The 17,126-nt window shown below is 42.4% G+C and overlaps 1 protein-coding gene across 12 annotated transcripts in view; it reads right to left on the bottom strand.

Annotated features, from left to right (window-relative positions):
• Positions 1–2,483: 2,483 nt before the first annotated feature.
• spaca6 (sperm acrosome associated 6) overlaps positions 2,484–17,126 on the bottom strand; it is a 53,447-nt gene continuing 38,804 nt past the window's right edge. For 10 of the 12 annotated variants that reach the window (XM_079626806.1, XM_079626810.1, XM_079626817.1 and 7 more), the window contains 3 exons: positions 14,147–14,303; positions 13,868–14,048; positions 2,485–3,041 (listed from right to left, as the gene is read on the bottom strand). In XM_079626806.1, the coding sequence (XP_079482932.1) occupies positions 2,942–3,041; positions 13,868–14,048; positions 14,147–14,303 (438 nt within the window). In that variant the 3' untranslated portion in view covers positions 2,485–2,941. Of the gene's footprint in view, positions 3,042–9,625; positions 9,906–13,867; positions 14,049–14,146; positions 14,304–17,126 lie in introns of those variants that run through there. The other 2 variants (XM_079626808.1, XM_079626816.1) reach the window with 2 other exon arrangements.

Genomic DNA, 17,126 nt, shown 5'->3' with positions numbered 1-17,126 from the left:
CACCTTGAACTGTTGTTCATGTGATGATAACCCCCAGGTTCGTCATCACAGCTGCAAATCCAAAGTTTGTGTTCTTTTAATTCAGCTAAGAGGTCATGCTGTGGGATATAAATATTCTATTGTTCGCATCCCTTCATGTGATACCAATTCACATGTGTGAATTTGAACTTTGGAATGTAGCAAAATGCGAAACTTCTTCGTTTGAGCTTCCTGTGATCCACATTCGAATGCGTATAAATGGAAGTCAATGGAACGAAAAGTGTAGTGTGACCACCCCCTTTAGTACTGAAATTACTTTAAATGTGCAATGTTATGTGTGACCACATCTTTAGGCATTTAAAACACATATTCTATGTGGAGTGACTCAGATGACCAACTTGCGCTTTTCAGTAATGTAATGAAGTTCTTCCGTTATTCATTGTTTAAATAGTGAAATTCCAGTGATGGCCCTGCCCTGTATCATTCTTCAAGAGGTCGATAAAGCGGTCACTACTGACATCAACCAGTGATTTTCCAACCAGTGGTTTCCGTTTTGTTTAGTCATGTTTTACTTGGCCTGATATACAGATTGAAGCTGATATAAAGATGGAATTACCTAAACACGCAACACTCATCGTGATTACGGTTGAGAAAAATGAAGAAACCTCGTTCTGTTACTGGCAGTCAAGCCATGGTAACAATGATGCTTCACCCTCAACAAATGTTTGCAATTATTCAGATCCTGCCCACCCTGTCTCTTTTTCCCTCCTTCCCTCCCTCCTTCCCTCAGTTGCTGTGTAGGCCTCAAACAGCATGTTCATGCGCCTGTCATTTCTGTTTTCTTCTCACACACTACACTCACCACAACAAAGCTACACCACAACAGCAACCACAAATGAATCAGCTTCATTGATAAAAAAAACTTCCCTGTAACAGCCACCATTCATTGTACTGATATTCATATGCTACAACTATACAACAAATAATGATAACACTTTATTTTGAAGGTCCCCTTTGTACATTCTGTTGAGTATAAGTAACTTTGCCACTACATGTGAACTAACTCTCATTGAAGTATTAGTAGACTGTCTGCTTAATATCGGCAAACTCTTTATTGTGTTGGTCCTCCAACAGACATTCTACTGACTGAGTAACTTTGCAAGTACATGTAAACTTATTCTAACCCTAACCCTACCAGTCTACTAATACTCTAATAACACTCTAATGAGAGTTAGTATGTAGATGCAATGTAGGCTACTTATAGTTAACAGAATATGTTAAAGAGACCATCAAAATAAAGTGAAACCCAAATAATTGATCATGTGTGATCTTATATTTAGGTTTTGCAGTTGGTTGTTGATGGTTTGGTTTTTGCTTAATTCAAAACTTAGTTATAATACACACAAAAATGAAAAATTATAATTTACTCATCCTCACGTAGTTCCAAACCTCTTCCATAAAGAAGACATTTAGCCAAATACTTCATTGTTTTTTGTCCATATGTAGGGTCCAATGTTTTGGAGCCAATTGACTTTCATTGTATGGACAAAACAACTGAAACATTGTTCAAAATAATTATCTTCTTTTTTATTTCAAAAAAGAAAGTAAGTCATACGAGTTTGGAACAATATGAAGGTGACTGATGAGTTTGGAATCCTTTCTTTTTATCAGTTTACAATATAGACGACCTTAAATAGATCCCCCTAAATAAGTATTTTTAGTCTACAGTATATAATAATTTTGTCCTGAATGTAATAAATACATTGTAAATGAAACAAGGAGGAAAATATATTTACATATAGTTATTTCTAAATACTGATGAAGTGGCAGATGATCAACAATTACTTGCACATTTGGCCATTCAAACCCCTTTTTACAAGGCATTCACATTACTCAGAAAATATGATCATAATATGGGATACATTTACGCAAACTAGCCAAGCAAGATCAAAAACTTCTTAGATGGTGTCAAGTGTTTATATTATCTTGTTACATACTGCCAAATAATTGTTTAAATCCCATGTTTGTCCATTTGGATCAATATGCTCTTGATATTGCTGCCTACGGTTGGCAGATTGTTTGTTTTCACAGGATTGGCAGTTTCTATAGATTAAAACTTTTCTTTAATTGACATCCAATTACAGACACATTCTGCTGGACTCCAACATTGTTTTATATATAAAAAAAAAAGTAGAAGTTTGTAACCATATGTAATCCATGTCCATTTGTTTTATGTTTGATCATATTTTTAATAAAGCTGCACTTGGGTTCTCCAAGCTTGCCTCCAGTGGATGTTGATCACAGATTGCATTCTTTGAATTAAAATAAACTATTTTCCACTTTACGTTTACACTATGTAGTCTTCTATTTTGGGTGGTTTCTCTGTCATGACCTCAGCATTGAGTTGGCGGACATCTTATCTCAGAGAAGATTAGGAAGTGCCAAAGGAGACGAGAAGCAGAAATATGACCAGTGGTAATGATGATAATCAACAAGCAGGGTTTTAGGGATGACTTTTATTTAAATATTTGGAATTTATGAAAAAAAAAAGAAGGTATTTAAGTCTGAAGAACTGCCATAAAATCCAGACATTGTAATAAAAGTTGAAGCTCTAAAATACACTGTCCTAACACACATTATGGAAAATTGTTACTGTACAATATTCCCCTCGCCCAGTTTGGACTTAATTGGTTGTTGGGACAACAGCAGCAAAACACAGAGTAAAGACTGTAAAAGGAGTAACGCCTTGAGTCACGTCTGGCTATATTTAGTAGCATAAAGTAGGCTTTATAACATGAGGTAGTGGTACAGCCTCACTCATATGCTCGGATTCACTGCCTCTCCCATGTTCCCCCAGTCATTTAAAAAAACTCACTTCTATATAATATTTAAAGTATGTTGTTCTCGAATAATTTGGTCCTAAATCATTTGGGAATTGCCTTATTTATTGTTTTTCTCATGTTTAACAGTGAATCAAATATTTCTTCTTTTGTGTTGATTTTGTTTCTTGGGCTGGATCAGAATGATTGGTCCCAATCTGATTGGATAACAAATACAGCACCCTATGGACAAGGAGAGATCAAATGAAACAATAAAAATGAGAATTCTGAATGGAAACATGTCCAGGTCACATTTAATAATTTAACCAAAATCAAAACAAAATATAAATTAATCACATTGTGCACAAAAACAAAAATTGTGCATTAGTCTAATGTTAGGACCACTAAGATTTTTTGCATGACACATTTCATGACAATATCACAGGCACATTTCCATACAAATTTCCATTACTGTAATGCAGGGTTTCCCAAACTGAGGTTTGTGATTGAACTTCAGGGGGTTCCTGAGTAAGAGAAAAACTAATAACTGATTAAAGAATAAAATGTAAATTTAAAATAAATGTTTTAAATAATAGTAGAACACACACAAACGTGATCATGAAGGTAAACAGGCAGTCCACAGGTATACCCACAAACAGAGAACAGCAATTCAACACAACTTAACCACAGATGAGACCCGACAACAATGAACAGAAACAAAGGAACTCAAGTACATGGGCAAACAATGATAATTAACGACACACCAGAACTGAATGAAGAATCAAATTAACAACCAAGTCAACTCAGGAAACCGTGCAAACTGAAACAGTCCAAATGGTGAGTGTCTACATATATCACTTACTAAAAAAGACGAAATTTTTATTTGTTTACTGCCGTTATGTGGCCATCAGTGTTGGGGTAACGCATTACAAGTATTGCAAGTTAAGTAATCTGTTTACTTTTTTTAAGTTGACTGCCACCTCCTCTGTCCCCATGTTAAGAGAAATCGAGAGTAAAGTGCAGAGGCGTTGAGTAAACAAGATGCTTACAGTAGCCTAGTTCTAGAATTAATGTTAGTATTCAGTATTCCTCAAAAATTAATCAAAACAGTAAAACGCAAACTCAGAATATTATGCAAACCTGCAATTAAATGTTAAAGGTCCCATGGCATGGATTATTTTATTATTTTATAATGTTTCCTGGGGTGTCCTTATAATGTTAGTATTTTTTTTAGATCAAAAATCGTCATCATTTAGAAATAAAAGGCATTTTTGATAGCCTGATTTCAGCCTCTGATTTGAACGCTCTGTTTTAAGGGGCGTGTCAGCTGTGAGACTTCAGTGTAAAGGCCATTGCACACTGAGTCCGAAATTCGCATCCGAAATTTTCGCACGTTAAAAAATAAATACGACCTCATGTTATGTCAATCACACTTGCACACTGCCTCCGAAACTTTCGTCCGTCATAAAAAAAATCGAAGCGGGTTCGATTTTCTGCGTTTTTCGCATCCGTAACAAGCAGTTTGAATGGTATTTGAATGGTGCTTTGACAATTCAGAGCCACCGAATCACGAATACGAAAAAACGTATACGAAAATTTCGGACTCAGTGTGCAATGGCCTTAAAGGCCCACTACTGTGATTGGCTGACATGCTTGCATATGAAATAGCTACTATTACATGTGGAGCTCTCTCGAATACTTTTACTATTACAGCTATTATACATTTTTACTATTACAGCTATCGAGATTAACAAATCGTGAGAATTTTTTTAAGTATTTAGATATATTCATATCACATAAAAAGTTGCAGTGACGAGCATTGAGCAGATGACAGTCTGTTGATCGCGTGAATGAAGATCTTATCATTGCCATTGCTTATCGAAGCTTGAGAATGTGTTTGTGAATGTTATTGTGAAACCGTTGTGTTCTGTTTCAATAAACAAAAAGCATTACATGTCTCAGCAAAAAAGCTATTTTCCTCCCGAGGATGTGAGTGCGTGTGTCCCCGTGCAAAAAGCCGCGTACGAGTCACCTGTCATTCATTTAGCCGTCGATGCTTCTCCGGAGGCTGGCACGCAGCCCCCGCCGCAGCATGCATTAATGCCCCCTCTGTCGAGCTACCTGAGTTCGCTTCAGTTCGCTCGCAGACCACCCCGCTTCGCCGACGTGATTATGTCAGAAGTATCAGAACAGAGCGCTCCGCTGCTACAGAGAGAAATCTCCTCCCTCCTGGCCGTTATTTTCTAGTCCCGAAAAAGGACGAGGTATGCGACCCATCTTAGATCTGAGACTACTGAACAAAGCGCTCGCGAGTCACGAAACGCAGCAGGGTGCTGCTATGGGCAGAGTGGTTTGGCGGGTAGTGGTCACTACGGATGCATCACTATCATGCTGGGGAGCCCTCTGCGATGGCAGACCAGCATTCGGTACGTGGGCGGGGGACCAGAAGTGCTGGCATATAAACTACTTGGAGATGGAAGCGGTTCGTCTGGCTCTGCAGAGCTTCCTTCTGTTCGGCTGCCGAAACTGTTCTCATCAGAACAGACAACACGGCGGTGGTGGCGTACATCAATCGCCAGGGAGGGTTTCGCTCACGTTTCCTGCAGGGCTTAGCGAATTGCAGTTTGAATTGCCGTGCGGACATGCTGTCCAGGGATGGCATTGTGCACGGAGAGTGGAGACTTCACCCTCAAACTATAAATATGATTTGGAATCTCTTTGGCGAGGCGGAGATCGACCTCTTTGCTTCAGAGGAGAACGCCCACTGCCCGCTGTACTTCTCGCTGACAACGGCTCCTCTGTGCTCCGCTGGAAAAGATCAGGGAAGAGAGATGTGCGTTGATTCTGGTAGTGCACAAGTGGTGGAGCTGTGCGACTTGGCTGCATGTGTGGCAGATCAATGCGGAGTGTCACAGCGAGTACTGAAAGCGATAGCAGAGGCTAGAGCCCCTTCGACGAGGCGTTTATACGCTCTGAAATGGAAAGTGTTTGCTAACTGGTGCATTGACAGAAGGGAAAACCCTAAGCGTTGTGATATATCCACTATTCTGACCTTCCTGCAGGAATGTCTGGATGCTGGCAGCTCCCCGTCTACAGCAAAAGTCTACGTGGCCGCTATCGCCGCCTCTCGTGACGTGCTAGACCTTTGCACGTGACGTGACGTGCTGATCGTGCTAGCCTGGGGGAAACGAGTGGGATACTAGCCAGTTTCGAGCTTCGGAGCAGCTTTTCGTCTTCTACGCGGGCGACAAGAAAGGCAGCACGCAGTCGAAACAGAGGCTATCACACTGGATTGTGGAAGCTGTGCGACTAGCTTATGCCAATAGGGGTGTGTGCCCACTCCACTAGGAGCCTAGAGTCGTCATGGGCTTGGCCAAAAGGCATGTCTATTTATGACATTTGTCTCGCAGCGGGCTGGTCATCTCACAACACGTTTGCGAGATTTTACAACCTGGACATTCCCTCGTTTGCACCACATGTTCTGTCAGTGCAGGAGGAGAGAGCTGAGCAGCCATTGGGTGACTAAGTCGCCTGAGGACAGGCCCCGGCTGGCACGTGTTTCTACCATGGTTTCAACCAGGTGGTATAGGCAGCGCAAGTTACTGCAGTAATAGCTGCGGTTGATAATAATCACATTAACTATAATGTGGCCCCCTTTTATTATGCCCGCGTTCATAAGCCGGCAGTGTTTCAACCAGGTACGGTACCTGACCTAGAGCTAGCGCGCTATAGTCTGAGTGCTTAGTGCTTGTGCTCTACAGGGGCTCGATCGTGCTGGGCCATTCAAATTTCCACATGGCGGGGGTTTTATATGTTCCCCATACGTAATGTCGAGGGGCCGACTCGATAAGGGAACGTCTCTGGTTACTCACCTAACCGTAGTTCCCTGAGAGGAGGGAACGAGACATTACGTAAACCGCCGTGTGAAAAGCCTTTTCAGCCTCAATAGCTCTCGTTCAGTTGAAAGATTCTGAGGTTTTTGGCACCCGACATTACCTATATTGGAGGCCATTGGCTATTTGCAAGCAAGTTATTCAAATCAGGCTTCAGCATTTAGAGGAAAATGGATTTCCCCATACGTAATGTCTCGTTCCCTCCTCTCAGGGAACTACAGTTACGTGAGTAACCAGAGAAGTTTCTGCACTCTCACTAATGCTTTCACCAATGCAAACACGATGTAACAGTAAGAGCTTCGTTGTGCAGTGTAACAGTTTTGGCAAGTGTCCAGATAAACTCCCGCTGTGTGATTGACAGCTACATAAACGGTAGTGAACGATTTTGAGAGAAAGATTATCTGTCTGAACTTGAACAATTACACACCAGAAATTGATCGCTGTAAAGTTGGTTTTATATTGGACATTAGTTTGACATTCTGTATTTCCTTACCTTTACTTGAATAAACGCACTCGAAGTGGCCATCTCTACGTTGTGGTGTATAGATAGAATGGTATGAAGTGATAGTTATGTCGTATATGCATTGCACAGTGCACAGTTATGACGTGTGCATTGAAAGACCTCCCTCAAAGGACAAGCACAGACATCATAGACTGGGTAATTAGGGCCCGAGCACCGATGGTATGAGGACCCTCTTGGAATTGCTCCGTTTATTATTAGGGCCGTTTATTATTAGATTATTGTTTCGCCATGAAAGAGGAAGTTGCTGTAACTCAGGCAAACAAGGTCCAATCAGCCGCAAACTTCACACGTTTGATAAGAGTTCTGTCCCTCCTGAACACATGCCCATGTTCATATTGTTATAGTCATAGCGCCACCTACTGGCAACAGGAAGTGACATGGTTAACACTGTAATGCAGTACTAGCCACATACTAAAATATGCCATTGTGTGCTAAACAATTGGAAACATACAAAACATGCTTAAAGGACAAGTTCGGTATTTTACACTTAAAGCCCTGTTTACAGATCGTATCTGATGAAATAGAACGGTTAAGATAAAAATTTGGACACATGCTGCTGTCCTGAGAATTTTAGGTTTATTTAGCTTTTGTGGACCTATTTTGCCAAACGCGTCACACCCGTGATTCTTCCGTTGAGAGCTTGAATAATAGAGCCCAGCCCAGTTGGTGGCGATAATGCACCTTTGCCAATTGCAAGCAAACCACGGGCATATACACAGAAGAAGCAGAAGATCGCTGTCTTCATTGAAAGCATTACAAACAGACAGCTAATAATGTGGCGAATTTGTGCAGTTCCGAATTGCGGGAAGATTCGTGGCAAAAGGAACACCACCAAGTGCCTAAATGTCTCGGAATCCATTTCTAAGTTGACATAGATAGCTTCGATCTTGTAAAAATGTTTAGATAGCTTAGCCTACGATACCGCGTCCGCGACTGCATAAGACTACAAAAAGCATACAAACAACCCCATTTCCGTTTCCCGCGGCGGAGTAATACCGTAACGTTACCTCACACAGCGAATCCAATACAACTTAATGGAGTTGGACAAAAACTACGATAAAACCTGTTGGAATACATCTTTTTCAGCGATTTTTGAGTGCACATACCAGTGAACACCCCTGACCACTCGGTGAGTTTCACGTCTTTGTAAACGAAAGTTTAATGTGTTTTAGGAAGGAATCTTCCAGTGCACATAGACAACCATTGTGGGGGTGTGGGGGGGAAGCGAACTAAACCTAAAATTCTCGGGACAGGAGCATGTGTCCAAATTTTAATCTTAACCGTTCTATTTCATCAGATACGATCTGTAAACAGGGCTTTAAGTGTAAAATACCGAACTTACCCTTTAAGCTGCATACTAAACATGCACTTAGCTGAGTGATGAAACATGCTATTATCAGCATAATACAGGACATTTATGTTACTGAGTTTGACATACTCCTCCTATATTTACCTACTTAAATGCACATTGCCCATCGTCCTCTGTCTTCCTAAAGCCACCAGGTGGCGGTGGCACGGGTGCGAGGGCCCTTTCATCGCTGCTTGCAGCTTTAATTTTCCTGTATTTTTCTGCTTACTAATTGTTGATGACTAATTTTTTTTATTTAATTATTTTTTAAATAAGCCTAAAGGTCACATGACCAGGAAGTGTAACAGATTTGAATGATTGAATGAATGAAAATTCAGTAAAAATACACCAATTGTTCTTTAAACTATATGAGTTGTGTATGATGGACAGGAATTGTGTGTGAACAAAATACAATAACCCTGATGTCATCAGGTCACATGACCAGGCAGGAAGTGTAATAATTCATCAAGATGGGTGTCGTACGACTCCAAGTTTAGTCCGGTGATGACCTCGGGGGTCGTAGAAAAGCGTCTGAGGTCTGTTGTCGCATATCTAAGTGGTCTCTGACTCCTATACCAGACCTGCACAGAACATTCAAGGCACACAAAAGCGTGCCATGTGCCTGGGCTTCACCACGCACAGGCTGAACTTCACAAGGGCGGCTGTCCCATAACCGAGACAGTCTGCTTATTTACTTCCCACGCTCGCGGCTAGCTCTCCTTTCGGACGGAAAACCGATTCTCGGGCTCCCCCCGCTTCCTTCCATCGTTGAGCCTCGACGGAAGCGTGCGGTTAGATGTGTGCTTGGCTAGCTCTCTTTACGTCAAGAGAGCCACCGCGCCCTCCCATTCTGCACGTCATGCAGAGCCCTCTCCGTGACTCAGACACCACAAGCGTGTTTCATGCGTGTGTTAGGGGAATAACAGCTTAAAGACCCAGGACCAGATATGATGAAAGATGACCAGGAGTCGTGAGGTTCAATCAAATAAGTACAAATTTACTGAAGAATTGTTTGCAGTTTCATCGGTAGAGCCAGGCGTCAAAGTCTCTCAGTGAGGTCGCAGGCCAGAGACTCTACCGTACACAAAATCCCACACCAGTTATACCATTTCCAAGGACACGAATGACATCAGTACATACATGTTGGCTGCTTCTGATTGGCTAAGAGAACATGAAGTCTAAACAATTCTACACATATGGATAGATAGGAGGTTGAGTCGACATTCATCAAGATAGGTGTCGTACGACTCCAAGTTTAGTCCGGAGATGACCTCGGGGGTCGTAGAAAAGCGTCTGAGGTCTGTTATTGCATATCTCAGTGGTCCCCGACTCCTATACCAGACCTGCACAGAACATTCAAGGCACACAGAAGCACTAGGGAATCACAGCTACTCCAAGGTTGAAGAGGCACTGAGCTCACTCTTATCAGGACAGACTACCAAAACATACTGATAAAACCTTTCCTCCTCAGAAAGCAGTACAGATAATGTTCACTTTATTCATTAAAAGAAATACACATAAAAGAAGTACAATTCTGGGACTCAGATCTCGTCAGACCCCAGTAACCTTAACTTGGTCAGCTAAAAACAGGTATATTGTCTACATATGGTGAGAGTCTTTTTCAGGCTTGACCCCATGCTGGTAACTGGTTTCCCAGTACAAAGAACCTGTTCTCAAAGTCCTCTTCTAGGTCAACAAAAATTAGTCACAAAAGGAGCATTTTAAACACACAACATGCGGATAACCAGTCCCCCTTCACTAGGCAGCCCTTCCCTAGTTGTCACTCTATCTCTGTCAAGCCAGCCCTAAAGGGAATATGTGCACAAATCACAACACAAGGGTATTAGGTCCCCCCTATGCTAGGCGGCCTATCCCCAGTTGTCATTCAAACCCTAGCCACAAGGGCCGAGGCCTGGCACAGTCTGGGTTATGAACACTATAAAGCGAGGTTATCCACTCAAAAAAAAAAAAAACCTGGGTAATCTGTCCCCCTTCACTAGGCAGCCCTCCTTCAGTTGTCACTCTATCTTTGATTGTGTCGGGCCTGTCACAGACCAAAAGAGAAAATGTGCACAAAACACAATAAAAGGGTATTAGGTCCCTCTATGCTTGGCAGCCCAGAAATGTATATTCAATCCCTAGCCACAAGGGCCCAGGCCTGGCAAGCCATCCCCGAAGTGTCGAAATGGGTTTTGAACATTATAAAGCGAGGCTGCTCGCACCAATTCGCTCGCAGACCCCCGTGCTTTCAGGCGGCCGTCGAGACCTTGTGAGAAGCAACGTGGCTTACGTGATTCGCACCAAAGTGCAAAATCTGCTAGCAAAAGGGGCAATAAAATTAGTGGTCGCATGCCAACCTGCGCTCTCTGAGAGCTGCTCATGTCCCGGGAGTCCAAAATTTGGGTGCGGACATGCTATCGAGAAACAACACTCCCCCAGGCGAGTGGTCTCTCAATCCACAGACGGTTCGTCTGATATGGAGTGTATTCGGCAAGGCAGAGGTCGACCTCTTCGCCTCGGACAACAACACTCATTGCGTAACGTTCTTTTCAAAGAACAAGGACGCGCTGGCCCTTTCCTGGCCCAGAAGCCCTCTATGCGTTCCTGCCAGTCTCTATGATCCCTCAGGTCATCAGATGGATCAAGGAGAGCGGATGCCCAGTCCTTCTAGTAGCCCCCCTCTAGAAAACCCAGGCGTGGTTTCCAGAGCTGGCACAGATGATGGACACTGCTCCCTGGCCAGTGCCAATGAGGGAAGATCTCCTCGCACAGGCGAACGGGGCGATTTGGCACCCTCGCCCCGACTTATGGGCCCCTCCATGTGTGGCCCCTCACCGAGTATCCTGGGATCTCCCAGAAAAGGTCTTGAAAACCATCACTGAGGCTAGAGCACCGTCTACCAGGCGCCTCTATGCTCTGAAGTGGTCCGTATTCACTAGCTGGTGCTCAGCCAGGGACCTCGAGCCCCAGTCATGCGAAGTGTCAGTGGTACTCTCCTTCCTGCAAGAGCTTTTGGATGTGGGTCACTCCCCATCCATGCTCAAAGTGTATGTGGCAGCCATAGCGGCCTACCATGCTCCTGTGGCTGGCCAGTCACTGGGGAGAAACGACCTCATTGTTTGTTTCCTCAAAGGAGCCAGGAGGATGAACCCCAGGTTTGTCCCATAGGCACTAGAGCTCATTCTACGAGAGGCTTGGCCTCTTCGTGGGCTTGGTCCAGTGGTGTGCCAATTCATGACATTTGTGCAGCGGCCGGTTGGTCCTCGCCGTCCACATTTATTAGATTCTATAATCTGGAGGTACCTTGCCTGCAGGCTCGGGTCCTCTCAGTATGATAATTAGACCCGATGATGTCCGGTCATATCAGTATAACATGTTACTGTCCATAAGTAACAAGTTATCCTAGGACTGTTATAAGTGAGCATGGTTCATGCTCCAGCCCCTTATTATGAAACCCGACTCAGGTCCGGTTATGTCACTTATTTGGGGAAATTTTATTATAGCATGTTTCTGTGAGCCTCGGGGCCTCCCTAGGCTCCATTTGTACAGCCAGTTGCTAATGGTGCGGCGTTTTACATTGCGTCCCGACCGTTCTCGAAAGGGAACGTACTCGGTTCCCTGAGAGTAAGGAAACGAGTATTGTGTAGCCTGCCGCACTATTGTAATCTGTCAGGATTTGTCGCTTCAGTCGATTTTAACCTGCTATTTTGGCCAAATGGGCTCTCTTTATAGGCTTAGGCCACGCCCATTTAAGCACGCTCTGATGTGCTATGGCGCCAAGTCACCTGATTGGGTCGCGCGGCAGAGGCACTAGGCCATAGGATGTGCAGTTGCTGCAGCACAGCCAATGGGCGAGCTAGACGCTCTGCTGTGTTCGCTGTGCAGCTGCACTGCGTTTTAAATTATTTGCTTCAGTATTTCTCGAGGAAAGGAGTTTCCCCCACTGCGTATTAACTACGCAATACTCGTTCCCTTGCTCTCAGGGAACCGAGGTTACGTTAGTAACCGAATACGTTACTGTCTCTTTAGTTACTGTTGCTATGTCCGACATGCTACACCACTCTCACGCCCCACTATGTTCTCACGCAGTGAAAAATACATTGCGGAGAAGAGAGCACACTGACAACATGCTGACAGACCAGGTTACTTTTGATATGAAACAAAGTCTCAACTTTCAAATTTGGTAATTTTTTTAAGAAATCTAAACAATAAATACCGTTTTGTGGCTCTTTAATGTGTCTGACAGATTGCTGTAAAGCCCCAGTTAAATCTGCTTGTGAACCGATTATCTAGTTAATTTCTAGCATCAAATAAACATGAATGAACAAGAAGGAATGTTGTTTTAACCACGGAAAGACGTCAGTACACTCCGTTTTTCATGTTCAAATCCTCCAACGTTAATCTACTAACTCTCCTGACTGCTTTGTCGGACAAAAATAGCGGATTCGGAGGATTCTGACTGGTCAGATCGCCTGTCAATCAAACTCCCTGCGAATGGTCAATTCTCTGGGCGGGCAAAGTAGAGAAAGGGGAGGTAACCTTTGCCCGTATAATGAAGATTCCAGATTTGCCCATCTGAGCTTTCATTTTCTCAAAGGCGGAGCAGGATATCCAGGGCTTGGTTTACATCTATCACAATTTCTAGCCCCTGGCTGACCATAGGCAGGTTAGGGGGAACTTATATTAATGTAAAAAAAAAAAACAAAGTGAAATTTTCATGCCATGGGACCTTTAAATAATACAAATATTATTTATGTAATTAATCTCACTTTGCTGCTGACACTGATGATCCAATTCAACCATACCAATAAGCAAAAATGACTTCCCATAACCAAACATCACATTTGTGTTTTATTTTTTGATCTTCCTATTCTTCTGCAATTCAGATTCCAGAATGGCAGCACAGCTGAAAGGTTTGTCTGACCTGCGCCCTCTAATGCACAAGTGTGGATTTGCATTTCCTTTAGCCTGAGGATTATTTATTTTATTTTTGGCGTGAAGGGCCTTTACATTTGGCAAATTTTTTATTTTTGTGGGTTTTGTTATTAAAAAATAATATTTTAACACATTGCTTTTAAAATTAACTTTACCCAGAACTAGGCTAGTGGCCCTTAGTCGATATATGAGAACCGTGAACAAGCGAATATATTCAAGGAAATATTTTAGGGGTTCAGCTGACAAAAAAAAAGTTTGGGAATCCCTGCTGTAAAGAACTCTAATGTTTTACTTTTCAATAAAATAAAATATAAAATAAAATGAAATAATTATAGGAATTACACTAAATAATTATTGTGAAAATTATTACCCTAGCATAAGGAAGACCAGCAGAAACATTGAAGTCAGACAGGTGGTGAGAAGGGCGGGACTGGGCACCCACAAGGTGAATGGATCCTTATGGGACAGGGGAGGGAACTGGCCTCCTGGGAGGAGAGCCTGTTCAAATACATCCTGTAGTTCTGCATGGCCTAACTGTGCCAGAGGGACCACTGAGGTGGAAACCACAGACATTTAGTATATAGAAATTGAGATCAGTAATAGCAACAGTACAGGAATGTCATTCTTTTTTCCATACGTGCTTGGTTACCTGTGAGGTAGTAGTAGATCCGGACGAGAGAGTGCTCCTGAGAGAATATTTCACATTGGTAGGTTCCTGAGTGCTCTGGCCGGGCAGAGGAGATAAAGTAAAGTGGATCCAATCCAACCGTGACCTCATCAAACCGATCCATCAACATCGTTTTCTCCTGTATGTCAAGTTCAGCATTTGTAAGTACAAAAAAGAATGGGAAGGAAACGTTTAAAAATTTCTGATCCTTTAAGTACTATAACATTTAGCAGGTGGGACTATATAAAAAATAATCAAATTATAATTACAGTATGTTTCCTGCGAGATATACCAAAATTAGAGTTGGCTATATTATTGATATATATCTAGTTAATTCTGCAGGAAACATAGGCAAGGCAAGGCAAGTTTATTTATATAGCACATTTCATACACAATGGTAATTCAAAGTGCTTTACATAGAGGAAATTAAAATAATCAAAAGAAATAAGAATAAATATATATATATATATATATATATATATAATTAAAGCTGCAAGCAGCGATTGCGGGCCCAAGCCGGTGGCACCGCCACCCTGGTGCCTTTAGTTGCACTAAAGGCACCGGGTGGCGGTGCTACCGGCTTGGTCCCTCCATCGCTGCTTGCAGCTTTAATTATATATATATATATATATATATATATATATATATATATATATATATATATATATATATATATATATATATATATATAAATATATATGCTTGGAAACATCACAGTGGAGCGGTGCTTACTGTGAACGGTACGAACTGTACAACTGACTATTTAAACAGAGCAGTGTAATTTTTTTATGTTAGGTTGACTATTTTATTATTAAATTTTATTAAGGCTATAATGAACATGCTGCGATGTCAAGATTGAAATGCTGTGTGTGTGTGTGTGTGTGTGTGTGTGTGTGTGTGTGTGTGTGTGTGTGTGTGTGTGTGTGTGTGTGTGTGTGTGTGTGTGTGTGTGTGTGTGTGGCTCGATCGAATGGAGACATAAAAACATACTCCGTCATTTTGTTCACACAGGACATCATTCAAAGTGTTTCTCTATATTTGTGTACACTCGCAATAAAGCACAACATTGTGTTTTTGTTAAACTATAAACTCTTGTCAAACTGTAACCTACAACTGTCACCCAACCAAAATATCACACACACACACACACACACACACACACACACACACACACACAGAATGGCAGAGAGACAGAGAGAGACACAATCCACATTCAAACCACAATATCTGACTTTCTGTTGGTCGGAGCTAATGACTGTAAATTAGAAAGTTGTTCGGCTTGATAAGATCAATATACACGCTGAGTTTTGTAACTGTAGGTAAAACTATAACTAAGTTATAACACACTTTATGCATCCTTTTTTAATCATAAATTTGTTTCCTCGCCACGGCCAAACCGTTCGAGATATCAAAAATCCCCTGGCAATTTATCATCTTCCATGTCTTGACTTCATGCTGACCGAGTTTCGTGGTCATCGGATGAATTCTCTAGGAGAAGTGTTTCAAATGCGAGAGCAAGCGTTCTCCAATCAACCCGTAATAGCCGACTTCCTGTTGGGCTGGCGTAAAACTTGACCCAGGGAAAGTTGTTCGGCCCGATTAAATCTATAAGTGTACCGAGTTTCATATTAATTCATGCAAGCGTGTTTGATATACGGACAAGTGTTCGAATCCCATTCCAGGGGGCGCTGTCGAGCCCCCCTGCCACGCCCGGGTACCAGCTTCAGCCTGGCCCTAATGGCCGCGGGTTCTGACCTGTGTGCAAAATTTCAAGAGTTTTCGAGCACGTTAAGGCCCTCAAAAGTGCCAGAGATTTTGCACACAGCAGAGAAAGGGTTAAACTAAACTAGCCCCCCTCCTCACACACACACACACACACACACACACACACAGAGGGGCAGAAGGAAAATGCTCCAAACAGTACACATTCAAACCAAAATATCTGACTTCCTGTTGGTCGGAGCTAATGACTGTAAATTAGAAAGTTGTCCGGATCGAAGAGAAGAATATACGTACCGAGTTTGGTTACTGTAGGTAAAACTAATACCCCATTTTTGACTAAAGGTGGCGCTACTGAGCCCCTTACCACGCCCGTTTCTGAAACTTCGCACATGTCTATTACACAATAAATGTCAAATGCATGTTGAGTTTCATGCAATTTGAAGCATGTTAAGAGCCTCAAATGCATCCAAAAAGAATATAAAAGTTTAAAGCGTTGCCATGGCGACAGTATTAAAGATATTAATAATCCTTTCACAGGTCTACATCTGTCGTGTGTTTACATTATACAGATTAAGTTTGAAGCAAATCGGGTAAAAATAAGAGGGTGATTTCAAAGCATTTTGAAAGTGACACACTTCCTGCTGCCAGTTGGTGGCGCTATAACTTTGACTCACAATAGTCACATCCATGTGATCGGCCTCTTACAGCGAACACACTGCTGAAGTTTCATCAAGATCAGTTAATGTATGAGGATGTTATAACACACTTCCTGTTTCCAATATTCGCCATAAATTCGTTTCCTCGCCACGGCCAAACCGTTCGAGATATCAAAAATCCCCTCGCAACTTTTCATCCTCAATGTCTTGACTTCATGCACACCGAGTTTCGTGGTGATTGGTTGAATCGTCTAGGAGGAGTATTTTAAATTCCATTGCATGTGTTTTTTAAACTACGCCAAATAGCCGACTTCCTGTTGGGCTGGGGTAAAAAGTCAGAGCATGAAGGATATATGAACCGATGAGATCTATAAGTGTACCGAGTTTCATATTATTTCATGCAAGCGTGTTTGATTTATGGACCAAGTTTTCGGACCCCGTTCCAGGGGGCGCTGTCGAGCCCCCCTGCCACGCCCGGGTACCAGCTTCAGTCCGGCTCTAATGGCCGCAGGTTCTGACCAGTGTGCAAAGTTTCAAGAGTTTTTGAGCACGTTAAGGCCCCCAAAAGTGGCAAAAACCTTGAA

This window comes from Phoxinus phoxinus (genome assembly GCF_949152265.1).
Source record: "Phoxinus phoxinus genome assembly, chromosome: 10".
NCBI classification, from domain to species: domain Eukaryota; kingdom Metazoa; phylum Chordata; class Actinopteri; order Cypriniformes; family Leuciscidae; genus Phoxinus; species Phoxinus phoxinus.
This window is presented reverse-complemented; position numbering and strand designations above follow the sequence as displayed.